Genomic DNA, 12,288 nt, shown 5'->3' on the forward strand with positions numbered 1-12,288 from the left:
CACCCACAAAGCCTAGATCCTGCAACCTGCATTCATCTAGTGTTCTCCTAAACTTCTCCATGCAGATTTGGCTTTTTGGTTGACCTCCTTCCTTCTGATGACTGAACAACACCTCACTGAAATCACCATACGTAGCCATGACTTCTTATATTTATTCTTAAAGATACACAAAAGTCTCCATGTTTTGTCCATCTCTTCCACTTTGGGTTTGCTATACATACCTGTAAACCTTCATTCTCTTCCCCCATCTTCCTTCACTACTACATCAATATGATATATTGACAAACTTTTTACATCCAGGTTAACTTCTTTACTACAAAAAAGGGCCAGACCCCCACTCAACCCTTCGCAATTCTTCACCATCAAGTTAGGCATACTGAGTATCCATCTAGATCTTTCCAATCTCTTCCCGTCCATTTTTGTTTTAGAGAGGAAGAGAATATCAGGGGCTTCCTGCTTCTGGAGATCTAGAAGCCCACGAACTACTGAGGCATTCCCCAAACCTCGGTAGTTCCATGATATAACCTTCATTTTGTTAGGCAAGGTTGTCCCGACAGCCCCGCCTTTATAGTACAGAGCTCCATTCCTGTATCATCCTCTTCTATCACTTCAACTCCATCATTAAAACCTTCAAGCAATTTCAACTTTTTGGACTCAGATATGTCAACCTCAATCTCCACAGGTAATTGGCGCTTGCGTTCAATTACCGCAGCTTCTTCTGTTCCCACAACCAGCATTGACTTCCTATCATCCCTCTTCCTTCTGTAAGTTCCTTTCTTCTCAGTCCTATGATCAGCAGGATCCTCGATGGTGTGCACATCTTCAAGCTTCTGCCCCGGAATGAACGTTGTCTCATCAATCAATCCATCGACCATCAAAACATGAAGTTTTTCATTGTCATCCCTATGCCCTCCTGTCTGCTCAATGTCCATCTCATTTCTCCCATAGTACTCCATGTTTCATTTATTTAGCTACTTGTCCCTTTACTAAGTACTCCCTCTGATCAGTTTTCTAAGGCGCTCTCCTGTTTTTCTAAAAGACCGATATGTAGGGCGCGTGGTGATTCCAAGACGTTCGTCCACTGGATTCGAAGCAACTAGCAGCTATGATTTAACACGCGCACTATTTCTCAAGCGGGCATTACATGTGGCCTTAACTCTCCCTTGAATCCTGGACGTATAGAAAGGCACCAGCTAGTCGCACGCTACTTTTCACGAAGCGTTCCTGCAACCGCATGCACCTTGATACAATAGCAAGGGGCTGGATTAATTTCTTTCTTGGTATCTGGAATCAACCTCTTTGTGCCTTAGAAAACGGACCGGAGGGAGTAGATTTTTGTTAGTTTAGTCTGACTTAACTCCCCTTATCTCATTAACCATGCCTTTATCTCTGCCAACCAGTCCCTAGTTTTTCATAGTAGCTCCATCTACCACCTCACCAAAAAACTAGCCCCTATGATACTCCTCCCTTTACACCTTGTGTCAACATTTTAACTGGGCTGGAAGATTCCTCCCCTTTCATTGAATCATTACTGTTCTCGCACTATCTGAGATTGATCTCTTTGTATCCCTCCATTCCTGCCTTCTACCAGTACCTTGACTGCGCTCATATTTACTTCCTCCTAACCACTCCCTTAGAGCAAATATAATAGCAGGCTGTAAGCCGACTAAATGCTGAGGTGGAGGAGAGAGGGAGGAGAGAGAGGAGAAGCGGGCTGTAAGCTTACAGCCGGCTTGGGCACAAGAACCAAGAAAGTCTGTGAGAGAGACAAGTGGGCCATGTATTAACTGTAAAGAGCTAACTACTATATGAGTGGACTGAGAGAAGGCTACAAGAAACCTTACCGCCAGCGAGTCGGCTGTATTATTAGCCTTACTCTTATTTGCCTCGCCCTTGTTCTTCCTCCTGAAAGCATCATCGAGATGGTATTACCCACAGCTCACTGCTAACAGGTTTCTTCTTTACACGCCAACCACCAGTATCACAATGTCATAGCAACCCACAAATATAGCAAAAGTTCAGCAAAAACTCATACTGCAGGGGACACTAGATTTTCTCCCCATCTTCATTCACATCCACAGTTACACCCCTCAAGAGTGGCTTCGGCACATCCAGCAAGACTTTCACCCTCAAAAGCAACCCAATAGCTAATTCATCTTCGTCAGCATCCACCTCCAAAGTAGATCCTTTGTTGTCACCAATAGCCTCCCCAGTATCATCATACAGAAAGAGAGATTGAACACTCTTACCCAACATGGAGTTGACAAAAATTCCAATTCATCCAGACGGTGTTTACCATCAAATTCTCTAACAATGAATAAATCACCGCCAAATTCCCAAGGACCCTCCTCTACAGATCTCCTTTTCCCTATCTGCTGTAGGAAGCTATTCAAGAACAAGTTCTTTCCAAGCTCCCTACACTTAATACCTTTAATCTGGCACTAGATCCTCCCTAGAGTTTGAGCTATTATTCCATCTGCATGCCCAGGCATTTCTACAAAAAGCTTCTCTACCACCCGTGTATCTGTGCTGCATCCTTCCTTTGATTCCAACCAAACTCCCTTGATTCCTCTTCTTTCAGCCTCTGAGAGGCAAAGCCCGCTAACCTTGTTTAGAATAGACTCCTCTCCTCCCATCTGCTTCGCCATGAATCTGCCTCCGCGCGGTGCGCTCTACCAGGCTGGTAGGAGCAGCCCAAAAAGAATCACTGGATGGGTGTGGATTAGCAAGAAAGAGAGGGGAAGTGGAACAGAAATGGATTGCTGGAAATCTAGATGGATTCGATGAATTTGGATTTGGGAACCACTCGAAGCTACAGTGGCTCGAGACCCACTTTGAGTCGCCAAGGCTCTCAAAGGAACCAGACAAACAGAGATGGGTAAATTATGGAAACCCTCAAACCTCCGACATTGACCTGCGCAAACCTCCAATTTGAGAGAGAAAAATCAAGATTGTTGGCAAAGCTTTGAGATTTTGGAACAAGATCCTCGGGGATATATTCACTATGCTCTAGGGAAGATGTGTGCAAAGTTTCAAAAAATTTTGAGGTCGTTTGATCGAATTTTGGTCTTTTCCATCTTGTTTTATAGGCTATTTTCTGGTTGTCTCGGAACTTCCAACCCTCAAACCTCCGACATTGACCTTCGCAAGTCAGAACTTCCGACTCCAACCTCGGAGCTTTGCCTGTTAAGTGATGTTTTCGAGTTTGGTTTGCCTTAGACTTTCCCAGCTTTGTACTTAAGCACGATAGCCTAGTCATGGCTATAGGAACTTGAGTTGGCTAAGAACAAAGGGTTTTTGGGATATTTAGGACATAGGCCCAAGTTTCCTCGTTCAACAAAGAAATTATTTTGGCTTCCATTCAACCACACAACCTCCCTGTGGTCGCCTTTCGATCCTTCAACCAGTGGTACTTTTTATCTCCTTTGCGTGGCTTTGTCGAATAAACAAAAAATAATAACGTCTCTATCTCCGCCATGATAATCTCATCCCTAAAAACCACCAATCTCCTCTGTCAGCACATATGGATAGTATCATCATCTCATCACTAAAATCAAGAACGGATCTATCCCATCTCACTATGTCGTCAAACCATTCGCAACCATATATTGGTAATTTGGTATAGAGTTGTCACATACTCACATCCCAAGAAGATCAACTAGTAGTTTAATTTGAACATGAATTTACAGCTAGCTCAATACAACTACTCCCAATCCGATCCACACGAGAAAGTTGTACACAGAAGCTAATAGGGAACGAAATCGATCCACTCAAAACTGATCAAGAAGTGCACTGCTGCTTGCATCAGCAGGCTTTTAATTCCTCCCAATGCACAGACAGCCTAAAATGAAATCTGATCTGATCACTCGCAGCTTGAAAGTGACCTCAAGTTAAACCATGCATGCCAATCCATGGATCGGCGACTGTTTTTTCACACCGGAGAATCTGTATCGGCGTCTGTACTATTCGGCGTATCCGTATGATGCTGAATTTGCTGATGCAGTGGTAGGTTGGCGGTTTGCGCCCGCTCCTCCGGCGGCGCAGCCTCGGCGAAGACGGTAGCGCGGCAGAGCGGGCAGGTGGTGTGGAAGCGGAACCACGTGTCGACGCAGCGCACGTGGAAGCGGTGGCCGCACCGCGGCAGCAGGCGGCCCTCGTCGCCGTCCGCGAACTCCGCGATGCAGATCGCGCACTCGGCCGCCGCCGGCCCGCCGCCGGTGGCGCCGCCACCGCCACCACCGGGCGAGGAGGAGTGGACGAAGACGGGCAGCGCGGTGATGACCAGCTGCACCTCGCGCCGGTCCCGGGCCTTGGGCGACGCCGGCGGCGACGAGGCCACCGAAGACGCCCCCTCAGCGTCGTCGTCGTCCTCGCCGGCGCCGCCGCGCGAGCGCGAGAAGAAGCGCCAGAAGTAGACGTAGACGAGGAGGACGAGGAAGACGTTGAGCGCGACGAGGCACGCCGTGAGCAGCCGCCCGTGTGCCTCCCAGTGGATGCCGGCGTAGGCGGCGGCACCGGCGCGCGGGCTGGGGCTCATGGCCTCATCATCCATTATTCCAAGATCTTGAGTGATGGATCCAGAGGCATGCAACAATTAACCAACGGATGTAGAACGGAACGGAAAGTTAGGGAGATGGATCGACCCAGGAGCTAGCTAAAACGACTAGGATAGTGGCGATGGATATGGGATGGGAGGTGAGACGTGGAGGCGTGGGTTCGTTTATTATAGGAGAGTACTCCTCCTGCTACTCCTACGCTACAGGCGCGAGCGGGGAGGAAGGAGGTGGCGGCTCTTGAGTTCCCTTGCGGCGTAGGCAAGGGCACGACCATGATAGCCGCCGAGCCGATACGGCGCGGCCGGAAGCTGGATCGCCTCCGCTTTGGGCTCTGGTGGTGGCTCTTGCAGGGGCTGGACGGGCTCGCGGCCGGACGAAAAATCACCAAGCGGATCAGATCAGAATGGAATGGAAGCTGCATATATCATGCATGCATCTAGCTAGAGAGCATCCGGCCGGACAAAGCGTCAAGTGGCAGCCATTTTTTTCCTGGCGAGCGAGAGGTGCAATTTCTTGTGTTGGGGGCCGCCGCCAGATGGAATCGAGTGCGGCCGAACAAATCTGCTGGCGACGTGAAACTGATCTCGAGCCGCGTGCAGAGGTAGGTGTAGGTTGGAGTACCGCCACCATGGTGTGCGCCCACAGGGTCGTCGTAGTTGTAGCCTGTAGGCTGTACTAGCTTACAAGTTGCAACCCAAACATGCCGGCATTCTCTGTCACACGTTTACTGCGCCCACAGATCCATCGCCCTGCTACAGATTACATGGTCGTCGCGGCCCTAACACGGTTCTAGCACATTAGCTACAGTATAAGAATATCTCCACCGAATCCTCTTTTCTCTTTTTTTACTTAAAAACGATAATAATAATACAATTAAGATGCGTCCAAACGGACGGACGCCTCCCAACGCTCACTCCCGCACGTCCTGCTCACTACCCAAAAATTATCCCTCGCTTCCTCCTCCTCATTCTTATCCCTTCCGTGCTAGCGCCCCGCCCCGCCCCACCCCACTCCGACGGCTCCTTCCCCCACCCCGGCTGGCCGGTGGCGGCGCCCTCACCCACCCGGGCGTGCGTGCTCCCCCACCCCGTGCGGCTCCTTCTCCCACCTCGGCGTCCTCACCCACCAGGAGCGCCCAATGCCCGCGGATCCGGTGGCCCTCTCCCCTCCCTCGGCGAGATACATGGAGCACGAGCGAGATCCATGGAGGTGGCGTGGCGGTGTTGCAGGGGATCGAGTGGGCGGCTGTCTCCCACACTAGCACGGCGCCCTCTCTCACCCCGGCGACTAAGCTTCCCCACCCCGACGGGTGGAATCGACCGGCCCAGCCTTTCCGTCCCCTATGTTGCATATGTATGTTTCAAGTGTTTCAGGCATTTCAGATGTATGTTACAATTGTTTTATATGAATGTTGCAAAAGTAGATCGGGGGATGTTGCAATTGTTTCAGAGGCATGTTGCAAGCGTATATTTCGAGTGTTTCAGAGGTATGTTTCATCTATGTTTCTCGGACATATGTTGCAAGTGTGTTTATCTGGATGTTGCATATGTTTCACACATACATTGCATGTGTTCTATTTGGATGTTGTGTATGGTTGCAATGGTTTTCAAGTGTTTTTGGGTGCTTTTTTCAAATGTTTCAGAAGCATGTTTCAAGTGTTTCAACTGCCTTCAGACGTATGTTGCAACTGTTGTATTTGGATGTTTCAAAAGTAGATCGGGTGTTACATCTCTCTCCTCACCTTCTGATGCATCGTCTCAGTGTGTCCCCCCCCCGAATCGGTGCTGTTCTCTCCCCGCCAGGACGCCATAGCTCGCTGGTGCTGCCCTCCCAGCCACCGCAATGATCGGGCATCGTCGCCGTAGAGATCGCCACCGCATGGTCAGGCACGTCGGTAGCGTCTATAAAGATTGAATAGCAGACTGCATATAATTTGTAAAAATTGAATAGCAGACTGCATATGATTTGTAAAGATTGACATTATTGCGATTGTACTGCTAATCTGTAATACTATGTTAGCAACGGGATCAGAGAAGGTATTGCTGATTATTGTTGCCACTTCAAACTCTATAGGCAAGCTGTGTAAGAACCAGCGCCTCCCACGCTCGCTGACTTCACCACCTACTCTGCCTCCTTGCCTAGTGTCGTGAAGGGCGCCAAGCGCTACACTACTAGAAATATCCACTTCTATGACAAAAATCTTAATGACAAATCCAAAATTGTCATAGAACATCGCTTTTTATGACGAATATTTATGTTTTGTCATAGATCAGTGGTGACGATCCTCCAACCCTCGCTATCTATGACGAAATCAGATACCGTCATAAGAAACGTCATAGAAGAGCACATGGTTTCATCACAGATCACTCATGCGACTCATCTGTGATGATCCTCTTTAGAACTGTGATGACCAGGGCTTTGTCATTAAGCTAATTACAAATCTATGACGAAAGGTTTCGATCTGTAACGAACGACACTTCATCAAAAATCTCCATGCTGTCCTTTCTCCATCTAACATGTGCCTATGGGACCTACAATTATTCATCCATGATGCTTGCAATTCGTCATAAAGTCTCCTGCTCGGTCCTTTCTCCATCCAATGTGTACCTGTGGGACCATTCGCCATCTGACGTGTACATGTGGGACCTGCAGTTACTCATCCATGACGCTTGTAATTCATCATAAAAGTCTCCGCTTGGTCCTTTCTCCATCAGACGTGTACATGCGGGACCCTTTTCCATCCGACTAGTGGGACCCAATGGCTTACGTGTCACGTGTACCTATGGAACCATTCTCCATCTCCATTCGACCTGTGGGACCCGACGGTTTACGTGTCACGTGTACCTATGGGACATCCAACCTTTGGGACCTGATGGCTTACGTGTCACGTGTACCTGTGGGACCTTTCTCCATCTCCATCCGACCTGTGAGACCTGACGGCTTGTGTGTCACTTGTTATCGCCGGGGTTTAATAAATTCAAACTAAAAAAACCATAAGACCTAGGACTCGAACCCAGCACCTAGAGCAAGGAATAGACTATGTTCACCATTGCGCTAGACACCTGCTTGTGTTGACATGTCTTTGGAGTAGTATATGTTCTCTGTGTAGACAGGTTAACTTATATATTCGATATATCCATTGCAAGTGGAAACAAATCTGTACCCATTGGACTTGGGGCGGCGACGGCAACGGAGGATTCCCAGTGTGCTGTGGTGGCTCAGGCATTCTTTTGGAGGCTAGGCGGCGGGTCTTCCCGGTGGAGCATGGCGGCATTGCTGTCTGTGTCCATCGTGTGTTGCGACAGAGGCGACAGATCCGATCCACATGTCTCCTTTCTCACCTTTTCCTGTTCGCTCCATTGTTTTGGTCGTTGCCTGAACATGAGGTGTACAAGAAATATTATAGCATTTTAGATCTGGTTAGGCCAATGATGATGAAAAGAACTAGGAGGTGGCACTGGTTGGTTTTCTACTGGTGCATGTCACTTGTAGATCTGTCTAGGCAAACAAATATGCCCTTCGCTTCTGCCTTAAAACTATTTTTTTGTCCAGTGCTTGCTTGATTCTACATTTATGGTTCGTATGCTCCAGTGCCACCAGTGAGGCCTTATGGTATTTTGAACTTGTAACATATCTGAGGCCACATTTCTGTGCCAATGATGTCTACATGGCTGTTGGATGTATTAGGATGCAGGTCATATGTTTGATTTCTGTGTCCTCTCTTTATTGACAACCAAGTTATCCATTTGGTTACAAACATGATGATCACTACCACTTGTTCACTGACATTCTACTTGTAAAAACTAAGGCAGTCTATTTGGGTTGTCTAGATTTGAGATCAGTCGTCCCTAGTATGTTGTGTTTAATGGCCATGAGCCAGGAGTTTACTACAACTGTCCTAACTGCCATTAACAAGTTCATAGGTTTCATGGTGCTTGTTATAAAAAGTACAACTCCTATGAAGAAGGAATTGCTGCCTTCAAGTTAAGAACAACCTCAAATCCAGCCTTAGCTCATGATGATGACTTCTATCTTCAAAACCCAACAGCTGCTCCACCCTCGTTGTCCTTCAAAACTATTGTAATTGTAGTCCTCTTAATCTTTGTCTGTCTCCTATGGAAGAAGCTCTGAGCTCATGTACTGATTGTAAGTGTGATGGTTAGGCTTGATTTACCTGGAATTATAATGGTTACAGCTCCATTAATGGCTACTATAGTTTGTGTTATATATATATATCTATGTGGTGCTACTCTAAATTTAGATGAGGTCATACCATGAAAATGGTTAATGGTTGTTAAAGTTGTACTTTGGTATGAGTTGTGGACTTCACTGATGGATCTTTGTTAGATTATTTTTCTCTTCAGTGATCTTATTTTATTGAGGAAACTCTCATCGTACTACACACTGACAAAATAGAGGAAGCCCCCTTGTTCTCAGGATGTCATTTTTGGGATCCTCCGCCACCTCCCCTCCCACTCCTTGTTCTGCTGCAAATGTGTCTATCGCTCTCGGAGAAACCTCATCTCGGACTCCAACAACCATAAGAATCTGCCCCAGACTATGGCTAGCTTCTTCTATGATAGTGAGGACAGCAATCGACACTTCACCAGCATCCCTGGAGTACGCCTCCTCCTTGTAATTCTTTCCCTTCAACATTGATAATGTAGCTGTCTCAGATTGCTGCAATGGCCTCATCCAATGCTAGTGCCTTGGGGCTGATGGATACCTCTATGTCGTCTGCAATCCAATGACCCAGAAGTTTAATATACTGCCGCCTAGCACCCTTGATGTTGGCCATTATGTTGATGAGGCTCGCTTGAGGTTCAATCCGACAGCCTCATTGCACTTCCATGTGATTGAATATGTGGATGGCCACGCTGTGTGCGCAGGAGTGGAAATCTACTCATCTAAAACTGTAGCATGGATCTATAAAGAATTTGAATGGGGCAAGCATACTGATGTGACATTTTACAGATCACCAAGTGTGTTTATTAATGGTTGTCTTCACATTATGGGCGCTCTATGCAGTACTCTATGATACTTGTTGTGGATATGAAGGGAAACACATGAAGAAAAATTGATAGGCCTAGTGGTCTTCAACACTCCATGCATCAAGCTCAAGGTCACTTATGTGTATGTACTGTTGCTAGTCCCAATAATTCCAAGCTTTCAATCTAGATCCCTGAAGATTATGGTACTAATAATTGGACATTGAAGCATATGGTCAGCACGCGGATCCTGTTTGAAAGAATTAATATTAGATTTGGTTACATGGATTGTGTTGACGAGTACACAGTGATTACAGTTCACCCAGAATGGAATTTAATTTTTTTGCTAGAGAGGATGGAACAATCATCGCATGACATGAACCGCATAAAAGTTCATGTCATCCCTGCCCGTGTCTTTTAGTATGGTAGACGTAGCATTAAAAAAGAGTTTATCTGTAGACCATTTTATCTTCCTTATGTTCCCTTGTTCTTGGATTTATTAGCAGAGCAGTAAATAAAGCTGCATTTGATGTATCTCTCTAACATTTATTTTAAATGGACCAATATTGTTTGCTTGTCTATGGATATATTAATTTCCTCAATGATGGATGTTGTCATTATTTCAGCTAAACTAGTGTGCCATATTTGTTTTGTTTACAAATTGAATTATTTTTTTGGTGCGCACATGTGTTACGATGGTGTTACAGCTCTCGCCGCCGTTTCATCCGTTAATTTAGCTATAGTAGAATACTTATATTGATTTTTAATGTCATGGGTACATAGAGTATGTTGATGAGGGCACTCCAAAATACACAAAAATGACACTTCAAAAGCACTATAATGCACCCGCCATATTGTACTACTAAGCTATGCTACTATTAAGTTAGGAAAACTTAAAATCGTAAATGACACAGTAACAAGCATCATAGGAAAACTACGGAAGATGCTGTCAGACGCATTCAAATGTACAGAGGCCGGACTTTCTTATGAGTGCAATAACATTTCAACACCAATGGCTCCTCTGCTCTGCATTAGACTGAGGTGAGACATGCGATCGGACTTTCTTACGTGTGCAATAATATTTCAATACCAATGGCTCATCTGCTCTGCATTAGGCTGAGGCAAGACTTACTCCTCGTTGCAAGGTTCTTACAAGTTCAACAAAGATTGACAAAGACACCAAGGCAACAAAAAAACAAATAGAAACCAAATGACCTAAGCTACACCACGCTCAACAGATTATAAGTGCGAGACTTGCACCTAGTGTTGAAATTGTAATAGTTGTCACATGTACCTTCTTCATATTTGTTTTCTTTAGGGAGACACATAACTATTCAAATTTACTACACACGCAAGAAAGTCCAAGCATTGTAAATCTGATCGGGCTAGACACATCTCATGTTATACAGGGAAACTTGTTTCGTACGAGTACTTTCGTTGAATCCCTAAAGGAAATAAATAAAATTGAAACAAAACAATAGAAAAGCAAAAGCAAAAATAATATTCTAGACTTGTTCAGATGAACTCCTCGCTGCATGGTTCTTTCAGTTGGCTTCAACAAAGATCAAAAACACTCATGAATTTTTAGCATATTATAGATCAGATCCAAGGCAACTAAAAAGAAATTTGCAACGAAAAGAAACCAACAGGGGCTACAAACCAGCTACAAAATGACCAAAGGACCTGAGCTACACCACGTTCAACAGAGTTTAACCCACCTAAGGCCTTGTTTGAATACGCATGTATTCATCTCATTCTACTCCAACACATGTGGATTGAAGTGGATACACATACATCCAAACAAGGACTAAAGGAAACAAATAAAATTGAAACAAAGCAAAAGCAAAAGCAACAAAAAAAACAAAAGCTGCAGAATACACTATATTTGAGGACAAATTTCAAATGCTAGAATACACTACATTCGAAAAGAGTGAATTACTAGTTTCTTATTCTAATTTCCCATTCAAAAAATGGATTTCTTGGCAAAGCCTATAGTCCTCGCTGCAATACAGAGCCCTTCTTTCCTATCCGTCGGCATAACCGCAGACGCGCCTATGTCGTCAATGACATGATTGCTGTGTGGATCGAGCTACATCATGTGGACGGCAACGAGCTGGAGGGCTAGAGAGGCAGAGTGACGTGACATACATAGATTGAGGAGGAGGCAGGGGAGGCTGCCGAGTGGGGTCTACAGTAGGAGTCAAACAATGGGAGCGAGGCTAGACTTTGTACACATAGGGACGCGAGGGCTAGAACAGGCTTCTAACATGAGCGCACCATGTTCATCATTACTAGTATCCGAGTAATGACTATTTTAGACGGGTCAGACCTTCTGTCATCCAGTGAAGCGTATAGTGCAGTCCAATCCAGGCAGTCATAGGCTCGTAGCAGCCGAGGGGCAGCAGCTAGCTAGAGATGGCTACATGGTTTCATAGGTTCTAATCGTCTGCACTCCCTCGGCTGTGTTTGAAGCAGTGTTCGCCTAAACGGATTAAACGACCAGTAAATGGTAAACAGTAGTAAACTATTTTGTTTAGGGGGTAAACGGAAATTAAACGGTTGACCGTTTAAACGGGAAAAAATGAGAAAACGGCCTAAACAGAACGGAGATAAACAACATTAAACAGGCTAAACAGTTGTTTAAATGGTCGTTTAGGCGAACACGAGGTAAATCTAGTTCAGTTTTGTATGGATAAATTTGTATACTTAAGTTTATTATATTTATAAATGTGTACACTTGATAT

At 45.6% G+C, this 12,288-nt stretch overlaps 1 protein-coding gene across 1 annotated transcript; it reads right to left on the bottom strand.

The window, feature by feature from the left end:
- Positions 1-3,654: 3,654 nt before the first annotated feature.
- On the bottom strand, positions 3,655-4,897 carry LOC136514368 (RING-H2 finger protein ATL64-like). The gene has a single exon (XM_066508336.1). The coding sequence runs from the start codon at positions 4,550-4,552 to the stop codon at positions 3,932-3,934; it is 621 nt and encodes a 206-aa protein (XP_066364433.1). The 5' UTR covers positions 4,553-4,897; the 3' UTR covers positions 3,655-3,931.
- Between the last annotated feature and the right edge of the window lie 7,391 nt (positions 4,898-12,288).

This window comes from Miscanthus floridulus, chromosome 16 (genome assembly GCF_019320115.1).
Source record: "Miscanthus floridulus cultivar M001 chromosome 16, ASM1932011v1, whole genome shotgun sequence".
Classification (NCBI taxonomy): Eukaryota; Viridiplantae; Streptophyta; class Magnoliopsida; order Poales; family Poaceae; genus Miscanthus; species Miscanthus floridulus.